This window comes from Parambassis ranga, chromosome 21 (genome assembly GCF_900634625.1).
Source record: "Parambassis ranga chromosome 21, fParRan2.1, whole genome shotgun sequence".
In the NCBI taxonomy this organism is placed as follows: domain Eukaryota; kingdom Metazoa; phylum Chordata; class Actinopteri; family Ambassidae; genus Parambassis; species Parambassis ranga.
In genome coordinates, this window is record NC_041041.1 from 385,587 (window position 1) to 405,000 (window position 19,414).

Here is a 19,414-nt window from a genome sequence, read left to right on the forward strand (position 1 = left end):
CACACACACACACACACACACACACACACACACACACACACACAGACACACACACACACACAGAGACACACACACACAGCTTCCGTACAGCACCTTCAAAATAAAAGCCCCCAGCTGCTCCTCTCTCTCTCTCTCTCTCTCTCTCTCTCTCTCTCTCTCTCCCTCTCTCTCTCCTAATATCATTTATTGATCTGATCAATGAACCCGTGAGGAGACGCGTCCTGATGTTTATCGCAGCCTGTGACAGGACTGTTCACATCTGTCAGTCATCTGCCAGTCAATGGTTAATGGAGGTCAGGTGACTCGGTGTCCCCAGAGGACGCGTCAAAGCTGTGACGGGGACAGCGTGTCATCAGTCCTTCAGGTTCCACCCACAGCGGAGGAAGCGTCTTACTGCGGGTGTTTCCGGTTTCCTCCCTCCGCCGCCTCCTCACGTCCACCTGTGCCGTGCAGGCTCTGCTGCGGGTGGAGGCAGGGTCCTGGTCCTGGTCCTGGTCCTGGACTCTGTCTGCTTTGTGCTGGGAGCTGTAAGACCCGTGTGGCGGGTCGGTGAGGACCACAGGTGAGCTGCACTCCTACACACAGCCCCCCTGTGTTTGGACTGCAGACTGTGTGTGAAGCTGTGTGGGAGCCCGTGACGGCGCCATGTTGGCAGGTTGAATGGATTATTAATCAATAATAATAATGATCAGTGACGGATCCACCGAGGTGTTTAAATGTCATGTTGTATTTTTCACTCCTCAGAAGGAGGTGAATCCTGTAAGCTAGCTTCCTGTCTGGTCTGAGGTCAGAGCGCCCCCTGACGGTCTGATGCTGCAACTACTGACACAGCTGCTGGGCCCCCTGCAGGCCGCACAGGGCAGTACACATGAAAACACCACAGTTTACACATGAATGTGCCAAACAACGATGAGGAGCTGATCTGCTCGTGTGGATGAAGCTGCAGCAGCTGCATTAGGCCAACATGAAGGATGGAGAGGAGGACGCTGCAGCTGCCTTCTTTTCTCCAGATGACCTTTGGCACAGATATGTAACACATGCACATCCAGGACTGCAGAGAAGCCAGGCTCTTAAACACATACAGAAACACTGCATACATGTACAGTCACACTACAGACAGACTTCACAGGAAGTGTTAGTTGATGAGATTCTCGGTCATTTCCTGGAAATGATGGACGTAGATAAGCTGACACACAGACTGTCTGTGAGTCCTCCCTGAGAGCTGTTTGCAGCAGCAGGGTCTCTCCAGACATATTCAGGAAGTGACTGGATCAATCACCAATCATGTGTCACTGTATAGCTCAAAGCACCATGGGTAATGGTGAAATGTAAGTGTATCTGTCTGTGGCCACAGGGTGGCAGCACCTCCTGCAGCCTTCAGTGCAGCATTACTCACTCAGAATCTGAACCTCTTCTTCTTGGTCTCCTGCAGACTGTCCAGCTCTGCCTGCAGGACTGAGCCGGGCTCCTACATGATCCACAGACCACAGCTCAGGAATGGACCCCACAGACGTGGAACATCTGCAGCAGCTGCTTACAAGGTTTTTTATTTCATCTCCACCTTGTAGAGAAGAGGAAACGCTGCGTTCAGGGACCTCCTGACGTCCACTGCCAGCTTGGTTTGGCTGATGGTTCGATGGGGAGATGGCCTCCCTGCAGCTGACTGATGCTCTGTCTGTGTGATGGAACAACAGCTGCTTTCACACCCTCTGCTGGTAGCATGAGGCCCTGCAGGCACAGAGTGGTCCAGGCTGAGTGGTAACTCTGGCATTGACTGGATGATGTCTTGCTGTTCATCTGGTGACAGCTCAGAGGAGACAGACATGAAGACATGGAGGAGAGACGGAGGCCGACCTGCTGCACTGAGCAGTTCATGGGGCACCTGCTCAGCCAGGTGAGCTGTGAGCCGTCTTTGTCTCCTGTAGTTTCTCTTTTGATTCACATGTGCTCTGAAAACCACAGGAAGTGACAGATAGGAACGAGGAACGAGCAGTGTTTGTCTTCAGATGCCACAGTGGGGAGTGTGTGTGTGTGTGTGTGTGGGGGGGGGGGGGGGGGGGGGGGGGGACAGGTCCAGCTGGTTTCATTAAAAAAATGAAGGAGCCGATGAGCAGTCAGCGTGTTGTGTTGCTTGTTGAGTGGAAGCTCAGTGGTGCCGTCAGACTGACAGAGGGAAGAGCAGAATGAACACATATGGACAGAGACGGAGGTAAACAGAGAATTACATTCAACCATCATGTACGTTTGATCTCATATTAATATGGAAGGGGAGCCAGGAATGTTGGCTTAGACTGATGTTCCACATAACTGTGATTGTTTATGGATGAGGACAGCGGCTGTCTCTGCTGGATTGTTGGTTGATGTATCAGTGGCACGTGAGCTGCTTTTCCAGGTCTGTTTTGTTTCTTGTCACTCAAGCTTTCCATAGAAGGCTGGGACAGAGTGGCCCGGCTCTCATCTTAACACAACACAAAGACTGACAATCAATGATGGGAATAACAGGGTTATGAATAAACAGCGTTACTTTTTCAGTAACGTGTAATCAAAGGTTACAGAGAATTACAGTTACTGACAACAAACTGCAGTGTTACTGTTGAGCTCATCGAGCAGGCTGTGTGGGAGCTGTGTGCACGTTTGATGAGAGGGGAGGCCCTCTATAAGTACAGACTGGCTGGTAGAGGACACATTCATGGTAAACCAATCAGAGGCAGAGTGGGGCGTTCAGACACACACACACACCAATGAAGAAGAAGTCCCATGTGCTGCTATGGTGAGTGCAGAGAATCAGAAGGTAGTTCTTTAGAAACTAAAGGTGGGACAAACATGTTTCCCCTAGTTAAGAGGAAAGCAGGAATGTTTATGTGACGTGTGCGTTCGCACAGGTTCATGTTGTTTGTGCCTCATCGCGCCTATGTGACCCACCCCTCCTCCGAAAACACCGTCCTGACAGGTTGTCGTTTCAATGAGCTTCGGCTGGACAATGAAAACTATGGATAAAAAGAGGACCTAATCCCAATCCTAATCCTAATCCCAGTTGCATCCAGCAAAGTTTGCCAAAAGGAGCTGCAGCTGTCTGCCATGGGAGAGTCTGCACTCCTGTCACATGGAAGGTAAGTAGCCTAGTAGAAAATTAGACACACGATCATGCTCATTTGTTCATGCTAACAGTGCAAATTGTCTGTGTAAACCAGCTCAGTTAGTTTGTATATGGATTGACCTGTTTCTACTCTTGAGTATAGGCTTTACAGTGGCCAAAAAATAATAATGAAAAGATCATTTAAATAAAGCATTCCGCAATGTTTCCTGAGTGTCATGTGTCTCCTGTCTCCTAGGCAGTCCAAACACTGTCTGCCAGTAGACAAATGTATGGACATCTTGGCATATGATTAGTTTAAGGCTGCATATTGATATAAATTTACATATGCTATAAATTATTTGTAATCAAATATAGTAATAAATTATTATAAATCACATAATTGAACATAATTTCTAGGGTCTTGCACCTAGTCAGTCTTCAGATTTGAAATGAGATGAGACGTGCAGATTGTATTTGGCTTAAATTTCTTGACATAATTAATTGACATATTGTTTTTTTAGTATATTTATCATTGCATGAGGAATAATCTCTCATTTTTTTATATTGTTTAGGGAATTTAAGCATCAAGAACTAGTCAGAAGACTTCTGAATCCAGGTCCAGCAGGGAGGGATTATTTCCAGTAATCCAGCACTGCAACAAACAGCTCAGCAGTGTGCACATCAGCGGCCAAGGTTGAGAAAGAAAGCGGCAGTGCAGTGAAGGCACCCAGTGGAATTTCCCCTCTGCAATCAACACAGTCTTCTGATCCACCGCAGCCATCCAACAAGACTACAGCCAGCATAATGTCTTTTGTTTATTCTAATCCAGCATTTAAAGTAGAAATTTGCTGGGCAACAAAGGTTGTTACCAGCCACCATTCCTATAAGTCATTCCATAATGCAGGGGACATTTTTAGATACCTGTTCCCTGACAGTGAGATAGCAAAGCAGTTTACATGTGGCATACCTATAAGAAGATTATATTTACCTATTATGAATAGGTATGTTCAGACATAGGCTTCCAGAGTCGGATTCAGTGGTCAATTGATGGCGCAAATGTTAATTGGAAAGTGTAGTCACTGGCCCAGCAGAGCACTGAAGAACAAACAGGCAAGAAAAGGTTAAATGTTGGAAGTTGTGCTTTGCATACATTACACAACTCTTTCAGAGCAGGATGTGCAGCCACAGGCTGGGAGCTGGGAAATGCTCTGTCAAGCCTGTAATTGGTTGTCACCAAGCTGAGAGTTGGATTTGTCACAGAGCAACTCTACAACTCCTATATGAACACAGGAAGAAGAACCCTGAATCTGAGAAGCAGAGGCTCGAGTTCAGGCAGAACTGCAAGGCTTTTCTGCTCAAGGTGGTCTCCAAGGTACTACTAAAGGATCCTCTTGGGAGAAGCCTGTCTGGATCCATGGGAGCTCCTCAAGAGCACAGAGATAAGCACTCAAAGCTCACCGCTAATATTGTTTGGTCAGTTTTATGGCCACAGCCTGATGTCCGCATCAGAGTGGAAACTTCAACTCAGAAAGTGGAAGGCTGGACAAGTTTTACTACGAACATTGCAGTGACTCAGCGGTAGAGCAGGGTTGTCCAGTAACCAGAAGGTTGGTGGTTCGATCCCAACTCCTCCCTAAGTCATTGTTGTGTGTCCTTGGGCAAGACACTTCACCCTAGCCTGTGGCGCGCCTTGCTAGTCATTGTATGACACTGCTTTAACAATATCCCTCTGGGATTACTAAAGTATCTAAAAAAAAATATCCAGCAAAGCGGAGTTTTGCCATTTATGGGAAGTTGTAAAACATGTAAAACACAGTTGTAAAATGCTCACACAGCCTGTCTCAGACTGTAAGAAGCTCTGTGTCCTCTCCTCTCTGCAGGTCGGGCAGGAGATCCCGGGGAAGAGCCCGGAGAGCAAAAAAAAGGTAGGACAACAATTGTGTTAATGTGTGTTTTATATGGATGCTGGGGGTAGGCATGCTGTTTGTTCAACACAATACATGAGTGTGACATGGTGTGTTATGGTTATGAAACACCAACACTCACTGGCCACTTTATTAAGTACACCTAGTACTGAGCTAGACCCCCTTTTGCCATGAGAACTGCTTTAATGCTTCATGTCACAGATTCAACGGGGCGATTTGGGTCCATATTGACACGCTGGCATCACACAGTCGCTGCACTGGTAACTGTGGACACCCTTGGAGTACAGTAAACTCATTGTCATGTTCAAGAAACTAGTTTTTAATGAAGTAGAGGCCATTTCCTGCATTCTGGTGGATTTCAACACCTGTGTTACCTACAGAAGTAAAGGGTTAACTCAACAGCTGTTACTGAGAGATTCAATAATAACTCCTGATTTATTTTAAGCCATGATGACAAATACAAAACCATCTGAAGATGAAGCAGTTCTGTCAGCCTCATGGTGGAACTACACTCACAGGTTATTGGAACTAAATATGTTTACATCAGCTACTTTTTAACCTCTGTGCCACCATGACTTTAACCCCAAAAACCACGGTTCAGTTTCACTGTGTTCCCAATGAGACCATCAGCTGCACTGTCAGACTTTAGAGACTTCACAGACCAGATTAAACAGATTAGAAACTCAAAGCCTCCAAAAAGCTGCAAAAAGCTGCACAACAGGTAACTTAGTTCACAGGAATCTGCTGAACTGATTTGTCTGCTTGTGTTGATCAGCACACACAAGCAGTTCAAATGAGGTGACTGAAACACAAAGGGGTCAATATAGAAGGAAACTCACTGCCTGTCTGTCACTCCTGGCCTGCCCTATAGGCCATAACAACCGCTGCGCGTGTGCTTGCAGCTGAACCTCACCTGGCAACAAGAAGTCCTATTTTCTGATTGGCTGATAGGTCGCTAATTGCTACAGCTGTGAGTGTGCAGGTTGTCTGGTTAACTAGCGGCTGTAACTTGTTAGAGGTGTGTGCAGTCAGACGTCACACTGGACGCTCATGGCTCACTTCACTTCGTCATCCTGGAAAACTACACCGTGCACAAACATACCAGCGCTGCAGAACCTGCTCACCGGACCAGCACTTTACTCCCTCTGTGTCGCCACCAGCAGTGGCCGACCGTCTCCCAGCTTAGCAGTGCTCAGCTACAGGGCACGTCGTCAGGGCAGAGAGGGCACGTCGTGGATCATGTGACTGACCAACGTAGATCTAAGTTATCATGAACCACACAGACTGACTGTCACACAAAATAATGATATAAAATAAAATAAAAATTCACTTTGGGCATCAAAGGTAAAGGCACCCACAGGGCCACCCCCCCTTCCCTCTGCATGTGCCTGAACCTGAGCTCAGTCCTGAGGACATAATGTAGACTGAGGGCGAACTGGGAGACGTTCTGATATAATAACAATATTAATAATAAAGAATGATGGATTAGTCTTGAGATGCAGAGGGAGTCAGCCACAGATGTGTTTCTGTGGACTTGGATAAATAAAGTATGATCTTTCTGTTCTGATGCTAACCAGACTGTCTCTGAATGTTTCTACAGTCCAGAGGGGACAGAGACAGACACAAACCATGAGGGGTAAGTCTCTGAGCCTTCTACCGTCCTTTTAGTGGTGCTGGACGCCGTGTTCCATTTAGTCCCTGACAGTGAGATAGCAAAGCAGTTTACATGTGGCATACCTATAAGAAGATTATATTTACCTATTATGAATAGGTATGTTCAGACATAGGCTTCCAGAGTCGGATTCAGTGGTCAATTGATGGCGCAAATGTTAATTGGAAAGTGTAGTCACTGGCCCAGCAGAGCACTGAAGAACAAACAGGCAAGAAAAGGTTAAATGTTGGAAGTTGTGCTTTGCATACATTACACAACTCTTTCAGAGCAGGATGTGCAGCCACAGGCTGGGAGCTGGGAAATGCTCTGTCAAGCCTGTAATTGGTTGTCACCAAGCTGAGAGTTGGATTTGTCACAGAGCAACTCTACAACTCCTATATGAACACAGGAAGAAGAACCCTGAATCTGAGAAGCAGAGGCTCGAGTTCAGGCAGAACTGCAAGGCTTTTCTGCTCAAGGTGGTCTCCAAGGTACTACTAAAGGATCCTCTTGGGAGAAGCCTGTCTGGATCCATGGGAGCTCCTCAAGAGCACAGAGATAAGCACTCAAAGCTCACCGCTAATATTGTTTGGTCAGTTTTATGGCCACAGCCTGATGTCCGCATCAGAGTGGAAACTTCAACTCAGAAAGTGGAAGGCTGGACAAGTTTTACTACGAACATTGCAGTGACTCAGCGGTAGAGCAGGGTTGTCCAGTAACCAGAAGGTTGGTGGTTCGATCCCAACTCCTCCCTAAGTCATTGTTGTGTGTCCTTGGGCAAGACACTTCACCCTAGCCTGTGGCGCGCCTTGCTAGTCATTGTATGACACTGCTTTAACAATATCCCTCTGGGATTACTAAAGTATCTAAAAAAAAATATCCAGCAAAGCGGAGTTTTGCCATTTATGGGAAGTTGTAAAACATGTAAAACACAGTTGTAAAATGCTCACACAGCCTGTCTCAGACTGTAAGAAGCTCTGTGTCCTCTCCTCTCTGCAGGTCGGGCAGGAGATCCCGGGGAAGAGCCCGGAGAGCAAAAAAAAGGTAGGACAACAATTGTGTTAATGTGTGTTTTATATGGATGCTGGGGGTAGGCATGCTGTTTGTTCAACACAATACATGAGTGTGACATGGTGTGTTATGGTTATGAAACACCAACACTCACTGGCCACTTTATTAAGTACACCTAGTACTGAGCTAGACCCCCTTTTGCCATGAGAACTGCTTTAATGCTTCATGTCACAGATTCAACGGGGCGATTTGGGTCCATATTGACACGCTGGCATCACACAGTCGCTGCACTGGTAACTGTGGACACCCTTGGAGTACAGTAAACTCATTGTCATGTTCAAGAAACTAGTTTTTAATGAAGTAGAGGCCATTTCCTGCATTCTGGTGGATTTCAACACCTGTGTTACCTACAGAAGTAAAGGGTTAACTCAACAGCTGTTACTGAGAGATTCAATAATAACTCCTGATTTATTTTAAGCCATGATGACAAATACAAAACCATCTGAAGATGAAGCAGTTCTGTCAGCCTCATGGTGGAACTACACTCACAGGTTATTGGAACTAAATATGTTTACATCTGCTACTTTTTAACCTCTGTGCCACCATGACTTTAACCCCAAAAACCACGGTTCAGTTTCACTGTGTTCCCAATGAGACCATCAGCTGCACTGTCAGACTTTAGAGACTTCACAGACCAGATTAAACAGATTAGAAACTCAAAGCCTCCAAAAAGCTGCAAAAAGCTGCACAACAGGTAACTTAGTTCACAGGAATCTGCTGAACTGATTTGTCTGCTTGTGTTGATCAGCACACACAAGCAGTTCAAATGAGGTGACTGAAACACAAAGGGGTCAATATAGAAGGAAACTCACTGCCTGTCTGTCACTCCTGGCCTGCCCTATAGGCCATAACAACCGCTGCGCGTGTGCTTGCAGCTGAACCTCACCTGGCAACAAGAAGTCCTATTTTCTGATTGGCTGATAGGTCGCTAATTGCTACAGCTGTGAGTGTGCAGGTTGTCTGGTTAACTAGCGGCTGTAACTTGTTAGAGGTGTGTGCAGTCAGACGTCACACTGGACGCTCATGGCTCACTTCACTTCGTCATCCTGGAAAACTACACCGTGCACAAACATACCAGCGCTGCAGAACCTGCTCACCGGACCAGCACTTTACTCCCTCTGTGTCGCCACCAGCAGTGGCCGACCGTCTCCCAGCTTAGCAGTGCTCAGCTACAGGGCACGTCGTCAGGGCAGAGAGGGCACGTCGTGGATCATGTGACTGACCAACGTAGATCTAAGTTATCATGAACCACACAGACTGACTGTCACACAAAATAATGATATAAAATAAAATAAAAATTCACTTTGGGCATCAAAGGTAAAGGCACCCACAGGGCCACCCCCCCTTCCCTCTGCATGTGCCTGAACCTGAGCTCAGTCCTGAGGACATAATGTAGACTGAGGGCGAACTGGGAGACGTTCTGATATAATAACAATATTAATAATAAAGAATGATGGATTAGTCTTGAGATGCAGAGGGAGTCAGCCACAGATGTGTTTCTGTGGACTTGGATAAATAAAGTATGATCTTTCTGTTCTGATGCTAACCAGACTGTCTCTGAATGTTTCTACAGTCCAGAGGGGACAGAGACAGACACAAACCATGAGGGGTAAGTCTCTGAGCCTTCTACCGTCCTTTTAGTGGTGCTAACCAGACTGTCTCTGAATGTTTCTACAGTCAGGAGGGGACTGAGACAGACACAAACCATGAGGGGTAAGTCTCTGAGCCTTCTACCGTCCTTTTAGTGGTGCTGGACGCCGTGTTCCATTTAGTTCCGTCTCTCTGTTGGGCTTGTCTCTTCTGCCGGGTCCTCCTCATGTTTTCACTCATTTCCTGTTTTATTTTGAAAGTACTCACCTTGTTCTTCCAGAGCACTTCCTGTCCCCCTGGTTCTCTCCTGTGTGGTTCTCTGCAGTCCCCTGATGTGGATCTTCTGTGTGTTGTTGTGTCCTGAACTCCAGTTTCCCCTCAGTTGGATCATTGTAGGTGAAAGAAGGTCCTGAAGACTGGTTTCATGTGCAGGATAAAACACTGCTTGGTCCTCACGGTCGGCTCACATCCACCATCTGAGGTTCTTCTTAAGTCCTTCTCTCAGACCTGAGACCAACCCAACACTGACCTCTTACTCCTACACCACTCTGACCTGATTTAAACCTTCTTATCTGCACGTTTCTGTTTTCAGTGGTGAATAATGAAACTGTATGTTTAATCATTGTGTCCTTATGATTCTGTGAAGCACTTGCCTGCATGACAAATGATAAAGAAACTGAACTAAGACAAAGACTGGTAAAGGTCTGTCCTGTCATGATCCACCTGCTGAATATTTGCACTGTTCACCTTACTGCACCCCTCTGCACACTTGTCCCAGCTCACAGAACCACATGTGGTACCTGTTACACTGTTGAGTTCATCTCAGGGTCTATTTTATACAACCCCCAGAACAGGACTGGTTTTACAGGTGGAGGCCACTGACATGTTTCACTAGTTGTACCTTTGGCTAAGGGCAGGTTGGTAGCATGAGGCGATACCTGGACACTACAGAGGGTGCACAGGCAGCCGACTCCTCCAGCGTGGCACATCAAAAGGTGCCGCTGCCAAAAGGTTTGCATCTCTTCCCAGCAGGTTTCACCCACATTCAAACCCTAACAATGGGCCGTTAACTAGTCCTGCACAGGGCCCTGGACCAGTTTCTAGCTTCACACGGGGGATGAAACGTCTTCAAAAAACAATCCTTATGTCCAGTTACCTCCATTTAAACTCTTAGGCAGTTGACAAGCAGTTCCTCCGGGCCCTAGTGGGCCCTGTGCTCACTGCCCAGCACCATGGAGCATAGCATTGTTCACCATGACCAGTTTGGTGGTGGGTCAGTGAGGGTCTGGGGAGGCACATCCATGGAGGGCTGCACAGACCCCTGCAGGCTACACCACACTACCATGCCATTAGACGTGTTCCTTTGAGCCCACAGCAGCTAATAAACCAACAGAGAAGCATCATTATTTGTTCAATGACAAAGCTGCATCTTCTCTAACAGGCGGGTTGTGATTAAAGAAGAAGAAGTGCAGGCAGAGAGGTACTCCGTGTGGACACGTTTCATTTGGCTGTGGATGGTGTGTGCCTTTAATCACTCTGTGACTCTTCATCTCTTCATGCAGAGTGGCAGCACCTCTGGTTGTGTCCATACAGACGGCAGACATCGAGCGCATGAACAACCCAGTCAGCAGAAGCAGGCTGATTGAGATGTACCGCCGTCTGAGGCTGATTCAGTGGCCTAAAATCAAACAACAGTTGAAATTACACATCACACGAGACCACACCGAGTGGTTGATTCAGGTGCAGCACAGTGATGGAGTCCCTGTGTATCTCTGTATTATCCTGCTCAGAGGTTTCCACGGCTTTCTTTAAAGATGAATTTTTGTTTTTACAGACACTGTTTAAAGAGGCAGCAGCAGAAATGGACAGAAAGAAGGAGCTGGTTGAAGAGATGTTTGGACTGACGGGGACCACACAGGTAAGAAACACACTTCAGTGCACTGACCTGGAAGACAGTCTGAAGTGCTGCTTTCTGGTGTTCCAGGTTGAAGAGTACAAAGAGTCAACACTGCAGAACCTTCAGATGGCTCTGTTCCACACCAGGAAAGAAGATCTTCTAGAGGTAGGTGGACAAACATAACAGCAGCACACAGGTAATCCGTGGATGAAATGAACCACCCGGATCTGAAGCTGACAGGGCGTCTCTCCCACAGACTTGCAAAATCAGACCTAGTAATGAGGACCTGAGACCTCTGGCCTCTGAGTGCTTCTGGTTGGGCTGCCTGATGGCTCTGAGCAATCCTTCTCTGCAGCCAGACTGGGAGAATCACACACCTGGGATGGACCCATGGGACTTTTTCCCTCAAGACATCAAGTCTTCTGTCATGTAGATAAATGAACGACTGCTTGTTAGCCAAACACTGCAGGCTTGAGTGTGTTTAAATAAACCTGATGATGAATGAATTCATTTTAACTGTGCAGGGAGGTCTTTGGTGGACTACATAAACTGAAAGGTAAAAACCAACCAGTGATCCGATGGCAAGAAGAAGCTTTCATAGTGAAACTGTTCAGAACAGACAGACGTGTCCTCACTGACGCTGCAGCTCTATGGAATGTGAACAGGAGAACAGAACAAGGTGGAACTCAAACAGGAGGGTTGCTGGGTTTGTGTGCACTGCACAGGCTGGCCTAGCATGAGGATCATTCTCTGATCCTCCCACTGAGCCACGCCCACTTCCTCCTGTGGCTGCTCTCACCTGAAGCCTTTTCTCACACACACACACACACGGGCCGCTGGTGTACGGAGCCACGGTGAATCAGGAGCAGGTATTTACTCTCTCTCTGTCGTGGTGTTTGTTTGGCCTGAGGTCTCCTCCACAGAGCAGCTGGTCGTCCTCATGCTGTGCTGCTTTGGTAGACTGCAGAGCTGCCTCAGTGACCAGCAGGAGCTGCTGTGATGGCTGCTTTGGTTTCTGTCTCTGCTGTTGCCTTCATTTCTGTTCATTCAGTCTGTATGTTGTCTTGGCTGTAGGTCAGAGCTGATGCTCGGTGTGTCTGTGTGCGGCTCCCCTAACCCACCCAGCCTTTAATTCTGCAGCTCATTTCAAAGCTGTGTGTTATGGCGAACATCATAGCCATAGACTTTGGCACAGCGTACAGTGGATACGCCTTCTGTATGACACCCACAGAGATTGATCCCTATGTGAAAAGGTGGGGGAAGGAGCTCGGAAAGGACACCCCAAAGACTCCAACCTGCATTCTGTTTGGTGAAAATGAAAGATTCCTCAAGTTTGGTTATGAAGCCAAAAACTCATACCTGAACATGCGTAAAGACGAAACAAGGAAACACTGCTTCTTTGAAAACTTCAAGATGGCTCTCTATGGCACAGTAAGTGTATATTTGTGTATGCATCATCAATTCAATGCATTTTATTGTTCTATTCATCAATAGAGAAAATCAATCAATATTCATAAAGCAGCTTTCCATGTAGTCATATATTACTCGTTAAACAAAGAAAAGAAAGATTACCAGCACAGAATGCTGAAGTGTTAAAAACAGCAGTTCCCACCGCAGCCTCTAGGGCCTGGCTCCAGTTCTCATAGACTCCCGTTGCTGGGAAATGTCACTGTTACAGCAGCAACGTACAGACACTCAGCACAGTAACGTAGACCTGTAAAGGTAAAGAAAACAATACATCATAGTGTTATGTGTGTCACAGAGATGAGGCGGGCACGAGGCAGGAAAGACTTCCTGTCATGGACAACCAAGTGTTCTGAATTTTAAAATTGTGTGTGTGACCACTTCGAGTGACAGACATGTGCCGTCACTCCACAACTGCCCCTCTTTGCCCGTATTTCCCCTCATATTTGCCCGCGTAGGCCTATAGCAGCATAGCTATGACAAAGGCTCAGTTACTCTGTCCTTCTCACAAAGTTCCTGCGATAAACATCTTATAATGTATCTCCAGAAACTCAACAGTGATGTGACGATTAAAGCTGCAAATGGGAAGTCCATGACAGCCTTGAAGGTGTTCACAGAAGCTCTGAGATATCTGAAGGAGGGCGCATTGAAAACCATCTCAGGTAACACACACGGTCAGGAGTTCACCGCCTCTGACTTCACCTGGGTTCTGACCGTTCCCGCCATCTGGGACGCTTCAGCCAAGCAGTTCATGAGAGAAGCTGCGACGCAGGTACGATTCCTTTCTGTAGAAGTAAGGAAAGTCTGGAAGGCTGATGGTAACCAGAGACTCTTTCACCTCCAGGCTGGTATTGTGACCAGTGGAACTGAAGAGAGGCTGCTCATTGCTCTGGAACCAGAGGCCGCCTCAGTCTGGTGCAAGAGGCTTCCAGCTGATGGTTTCATCACACAACACCACGACAGAAAAGCACTGGATCAGAGTCCAGGAACACAGTACATCGTTGTGGACTGTGGAGGTACTGCATGCAACGCTACCATGTAGTTTGAGGATTAAAGATGGTCTGCAGTAAAGTTACTGTTTGTGTTTTCATTGGTTTCAGGTGGAACCATTGACATCACAGTACATAAGGTGATGGAAGGTGGAGCCCTGACGGAGCTGCACAAGGCATCTGGAAATGACCTGGGAGGACAAAATGTGGATGGAAAATTCAAAAAGTTCCTCAGAGACATATTTTCTGCTGGTGTCTGGGATGAATATGAGAATAAGTATCCCAGTGATGTTCAGAGAATGATGGATGATTTTACATTTCTGAAGCAGGTTGATGAAGATGTAGAGATCAGCTGCCCCTATAACCTGGGACAGCAGGCTCAGAAAAGACAGGACATGGAGAAGTACTTCAGAACAGTGCAAGGTGCATCCTGGGATGAAGGATCAATCAGGATCTCTAAAGACAAAATGAGGTCTTTCTTTGCTGAGAGTCTGAAAGGCATCAGTCAGAGTATCAGAGAAATCCTGAGGGATCAGAACATTGAGTTCATCCTGTTAGTGGGGGGCTACGCTCAAAGCCAGGTTCTGCGTCAGCATGTTATTGATCAGTTTGGTCGTCAGTGTAAGGTCCTCTGTCCTTTTAGGCCACAAGAAGCCATCATGAAGGGAGCTGTGATGTTTGGAAGAAACCCAGCTGTGGTGGAGTCTCGTAAAAGTGCCTTCACTTACGGGGTTAGTGTCACTGAGAGGTTTGATCAGTTGAAGCACAGAGCAGACAAGAAGTTCACAACTGGGGGGCGTGAGATGTGTGCTGATGTTTTCTTGAAGCTGGTGGAGGAAGGTGAAGACGTGGCCTGTAATGAAACCAGAAAATTCTCCTTCAATCCAGTGGAGGCAGATCAGAGAGAAATGAAGTTGCTTTTCTATCGCACAAGAGATAAAAATCCGACATATGTAGATGAGGAGGGCGTGCAGAAAGTGGGTTCATTTTCCGTTGACGTGTCAGATACCACAGGAGCCAGGGATCGAACCGTCAAAGTAGAAATGAAGTTTGGCTTCACAGAGTTGACAGTCACAGCTGTAGATGTGACCTCTGGAAAAACTAAATCAATCAGGATCAACTTCATGACCAAAGAACCTGCAGGTCCCCGAAAACCCCAGAAAAAATAACCACAGACACGGCTTTGTTCTGAGCAGAGCGCCGTGGTCTGATCAATAGACTCAAACTGCTGATGACAACGTCAATACTCTAACATAAAACATGTGATTGTGACTCATATTAGTGAGGTCTTTATACTGTAGACTCTCGATGAGCAGTGTGTGTCTGAGTCTCATCAAAGTGTCTGAAGTAACTAATAAAGGTCTTCTTTGAAGAGGTTTCTGCTGTTCCTGTTCTGAGCAGAGCTGAGAGCACAGCACACAAACAAACACCTGCATGTGTGAAAATATGTGACACGAGGAAATATCACAGCACTAAAGCAGAGCCTGATGGTGCAGTTAGTGTCGGGGCGTGGCTTCCCCTCAGTGGACCTCAGTTCCTCGTTGTTCTGCTTGTTTCCTGCTCTGCCTGGGTGGACTTCATTTCTGTGGTTTGACTGAAAATCAAAGGTGTGTCAGACACAAAGTTAGTGAGAGAAGCACAACCCTGATCCACAGCGCTGTCATTGATGTGCTCCCTGTCCATGAATGTCACTTCCTGTTTGTGTTTAAACACTCCGGTTGAGGTCTGGTTTAGGTGAAGGTGGGGTCCCTGCTCGGGGGTCAGGGTCTGGGTCTGTAGAGAGAATGAACAGATGCTGTACAAATGAACCTGGACCAGTCAGTGTGTGAGAGGAGCTGATGGCTGTGACGCCTCCGTGTTGCTTGTTACTCTGATGCTGCTCAGCGGGTTTTTCTTCATACCAGCCGCTGCATGAGGAACCGTCGGTGTGTGGTAACCAGCAGACCGCAGTGAGCTGCAGTGAGCTGCAGTGAGCTGCTGTTCAGTGACTTTAACAGGACTCAGACTGTTGGAAGATGAAGCTGTTTTGTGCGTTTGTGGTCTTTGTGCACGGTAAGATATTTTTAATCTGATTATCTTCAGCCCTCAGTCCTTTAATCTGGTTCAGCCTGTGGCTACATGTTCTGGTATCAGACAGAAACACACGTTCACTGCTGTAGGTGTCAGACTGATGTTACATGTGTTACAACCATTGACAAAGTTTATAAAAGTGAGTTTGATGTGTGATGGTTAAAGCACTCCCTGCCAGAGGTCACCCTGAAGGCTCTGAATCATGATCAGAACTAACTACTGTATAAGAAATAGGAGGAAGTGGAGGAGACGAGGCAGCGTCATCCATCCTGGATCACTCTGCCCTCAATGCTACGGGAAAATCCAGTTGCTGAGGAGTAGTGATGAACTCCAAGGAAATGTCAGACAGGGCAGCCCTGGTCTGCTGTGTCTGCCTTGGTGTGGATGGAGGCTTATGTTTTCACTGCACAAATCTACCTCTGTGGACTTTGGAAGTCACCTGAACCTGCTGTTCTGGGTGAGGAGTGTGATGGTGGCCATTAAAAACCGTCTGTCAGTCTGTCTCTTGCTGACCGGTTTTCTGTTTGCAGAGGCTCAAACAGGAAGTAGTCAGGGTGTGTATCGAGTTTAATGAAGCTTGTTTACACGTCTGTTGGTATGGGTGGTGTCTAGTTCAGAGAGCTCCATCCTTCAGCACGAGGTGAAGGTCTTTCCTCTCTGCAGCAGCACAGCTAGTGTCCTGTGGCACAGTTCCCATTAATGTGTGTCTGTTTTGTGTGCTCACAGCTTCCCACCATGCCCTGGCTGTGTTGCTGGAGGTATATGAGGGGTCAGAGTCTGCCCTGCTGCCCTGCCACTTTGATTTTGTACCTGAAGGACCCACGGTGACGTGGAGCCGCTACGATCTCAGCCCTAAAACTGTCCACCGGCATCGACAGCAGGACGATCTTACAGGACAAAACCAGCACTACAGAGGACGCACATCGATGACCCCTGATGCTTTAGACACTGGAGACTACAGCCTCACTCTGAGAAAACCCCAGCTGTCTGACAGCGGCGCCTACATCTGCACCATCACTGATGGAAGACGAGAAGAGATAGTGACCGACATCCAGCTGCAGGTCAAAGGTCAGAAACCACAACATTACTCTTCATACAGCTCAGATGTTGACTGATGAAGGAAGGAGAGGAGAGTGCGTCCATGTTATCATGGAACATAGATAGGGTGGTTGAACAGAGGACAAACTGCACAGTGGATCATGTTAGTGCCCCCCAGCACGGCAGGCTGGTGGCTAAGGGTTAAGGGCCTCCAAGGAAGGAGGAGAACTCACAGTGGAGAAAATATGAATGGATCCACGAAGACTCTGCTTCAGCTCTAACCTGTTGAGTAAGATGACTGACAGGAAGGTGGGAGGACACCATGAGTCCCCCATCAGTGGATCAGAGCTCCTCCTACCAGCACTGATGCTGCTGCTGGTATAATTGTTATGATTTTTTGTCCCTTCAGACATCCAGGTGGAGGTGAAGGTGGATGAAGGGGCGGAGTCTGTGGTGCTGCCATGCAGAACGCCCCGTGATCTGCCTGAGGATACCACCGTGGAGTGGACTCGCTTTGAACCAGACATGCTGGTCCATGTGTATCAGAATGGCAGCCACCACCACAGGAAACAGGACATGGTTTACTGTCATCGAACCGAGATGAGCGAGGACCTCCTGAACACTGGAGACCTCAGTCTGACCCTGTATTACCCCACGGAGAGGGACAGCGCCACCTACACCTGCACCATCTACAGGGACAAGGACATCCTGAGACAGAGAGTCCTTCTGCAGCTTGTCAGAGGTCAGTGCTGTAGATGAAGGTCAGAGGTCAGTGCTGTAGATGAAGGTCAGAGGTCAGTGCTGTAGATGAAGGTCAGAGGTCAGTGTTGTAGAAGAAGGTCAGTGCTGTAGATGAAGGTCAGAGGTCAGTTCTGAGGTCAGAGGTCAGTGTTGTAGAAGAAGGTCAGTGCTGTAGATGAAGGTCAGAGGTCAGTTCTGAGGTCAGAGGTCAGTGTTGTAGATTTAGGTCAGAGGTCAGTGCTGAGGTCAGTGCTGTAGATGTAGGTCAGAGGTCAGAAGTCAGAGCTGTAGATGTAGGTCAGAGGTCAGAGCTGAGGTCAGAGGTCAGAGCTGTAGATGTAGGTCAGAAGTCAGTGTTGTAGATGTAGGTCAGAGGTCAAAGGTCAGAGCTGTAGATGAAGGTCAGAGGTCAGTGCTGTAGATGAAGGTCAGAGGTCAGTGTTGTAGATGAAGGTCAGAGGTCAGTGCTGTAGATGAAGGTCAGAGGTCAGAGCTGTAGATGTAGGTCAGAAGTCAAAAGTCAGAGCTGTAGATGTAGGTCAGAAGTCAAAAGTCAGAGCTGTAGATGTAGGTCAGAGGTCAGAGCTGTAGATATAGGTCAGAAGTCAGTGCTGTAGATGTAGGTCAGAAGTCAGAGGTCAGAGCTGTAGATGTAGGTCAGAGGTCAGAGCTGTAGATGTAGGTCAGAAGTCAGTGTTGTAGATGTAGGTCAGAGGTCAAAGGTCAGAGCTGTAGATGTAGGTCAGAGGTCAGAGCTGTAGATGTAGGTCAGAGGTCAGAGCTGTAGATGTAGGTCAGAGGTCAGAGCTGAGGTCAGAGGTCAGAGCTGTAGATGAAGGTCAGAGGTCAGTGCTGTAGATGAAGGTCAGAGGTCAGTGCTGTAGATGAAGGTCAGAGGTCAGTGCTGTAGATGAAGGTCAGAGGTCAGTGCTGTAGATGAAGGTCAGTGCTGTAGATGAAGGTCAGAGGTCAGAGCTGTAGATGAAGGTCAGAGGTCAGTGCTGTAGATGAAGGTCAGTGCTGTAGATGTAGGTCAGAGGTCAGAGCTGTAGATGTAGGTCAGAAGTCAAAAGTCAGAGCTGTAGATGTAGGTCAGAAGTCAGAGGTCAGAGCTGTAGATGTAGGTCAGAAGTCAGAGGTCAGAGCTGTAGATGTAGGTCAGAAGTCAGAGGTCAGAGCTGTAGATGTAGGTCAGAAGTCAGAGGTCAGAGCTGTAGATGAAGGTCAGAAGTCAGAGGTCAGAGCTGTAGATGTAGGTCAGAAGTCAGAGGTCAGAGCTGTAGATGTAGGTCAGAAGTCAGAGGTCAGAGCTGTAGATGTAGGTCAGAAGTCAGAGGTCAGAGCTGTAGATGAAGGTCAGAAGTCAGAGGTCAGAGCTGTAGATGAAGGTCAGACGTCAGTGCTGTAGATGAAGATCTGAGTTCAGAGCTGTAGATAAAGGTCAGAGGTCAGTGCTGAGGTCAGAGATCAGTGCTCATGTTGTTCTGCATGTTCCTCTACAGAAAGGTTTCCGCTCTGGATCAAGGTTCTCCTAGCTGTCCTCGTTGTGGGTCTCTGTGTGTCCGGGGCTCTCTTCATTCATTTCTGACACTATCTGATGTCAGGTGAGTTGAACTGGCAGGAACCCTGAGAATGTCCTGAGGGACTCTCAGACCTGCACCTTTCTACACCTACATTGCACTCGGTGGTGTTCCTACCTAGGCTGATGAATGCCAGGCATGATTCCCGTCACATTGTGGTGGAGTAGTTGGGGGTTCTGATGAGTCCATATTAAGTCAGCTTGATTAAGATATAAACATCATACATGATGACAGTGGAACAAAGGAGCCAGCCTTCTTCATCCTGACCATCAGTCTGCGCAGGGCTGGCCAAGTCCTGTGGTCCATCAGTGCTGCTGCTGTC

At 47.5% G+C, this 19,414-nt stretch overlaps 3 protein-coding genes across 6 annotated transcripts in view; all 3 read left to right on the forward strand.

The window, feature by feature from the left end:
* The first annotated feature begins 390 nt into the window (after positions 1 to 390).
* LOC114453891 (uncharacterized) lies at positions 391 to 11,720 on the forward strand. 4 transcript variants are annotated; one of them, XM_028433839.1, is made up of 9 exons: positions 391 to 655; positions 745 to 1,894; positions 4,957 to 5,001; positions 6,602 to 6,637; positions 10,755 to 10,793; positions 10,876 to 11,053; positions 11,148 to 11,231; positions 11,298 to 11,375; positions 11,467 to 11,720. In XM_028433839.1, exons 2-9 carry the CDS (start codon positions 1,779 to 1,781, stop codon positions 11,641 to 11,643), a joined length of 753 nt encoding a protein of 250 aa, XP_028289640.1. In that variant the 5' UTR covers positions 391 to 655; positions 745 to 1,778; the 3' UTR covers positions 11,644 to 11,720. The 4 variants fall into 4 exon arrangements, with proteins under 4 accessions (XP_028289640.1, XP_028289642.1, XP_028289641.1 ...); XM_028433840.1 differs by lacking the exons at positions 391 to 655; positions 745 to 1,894; positions 10,755 to 10,793 and adding exons at positions 2,139 to 2,209; positions 2,951 to 3,110; positions 7,652 to 7,696; XM_028433841.1 differs by lacking the exons at positions 391 to 655; positions 745 to 1,894 and adding an exon at positions 2,100 to 2,209.
* Positions 11,721 to 11,785: 65 nt separating this feature from the next.
* On the forward strand, positions 11,786 to 15,033 carry LOC114453889 (heat shock 70 kDa protein 12A-like). Its single transcript, XM_028433836.1, has 5 exons — positions 11,786 to 12,079; positions 12,285 to 12,641; positions 13,222 to 13,446; positions 13,519 to 13,690; positions 13,775 to 15,033. Exons 2-5 carry the CDS (start codon positions 12,372 to 12,374, stop codon positions 14,830 to 14,832), a joined length of 1,725 nt encoding a protein of 574 aa, XP_028289637.1. The 5' UTR covers positions 11,786 to 12,079; positions 12,285 to 12,371; the 3' UTR covers positions 14,833 to 15,033.
* A 567-nt stretch (positions 15,034 to 15,600) lies between these two features.
* LOC114453890 (muscle M-line assembly protein unc-89-like) overlaps positions 15,601 to 19,414 on the forward strand; it is a 5,378-nt gene continuing 1,564 nt past the window's right edge. The window contains exons 1-3 of the mRNA XM_028433837.1: positions 15,601 to 15,715; positions 16,460 to 16,801; positions 17,181 to 17,513. Coding sequence (XP_028289638.1) covers positions 15,679 to 15,715; positions 16,460 to 16,801; positions 17,181 to 17,513 — 712 coding nt within the window. The 5' untranslated portion in view covers positions 15,601 to 15,678. The remainder of the gene's footprint in view (positions 15,716 to 16,459; positions 16,802 to 17,180; positions 17,514 to 19,414) is intronic.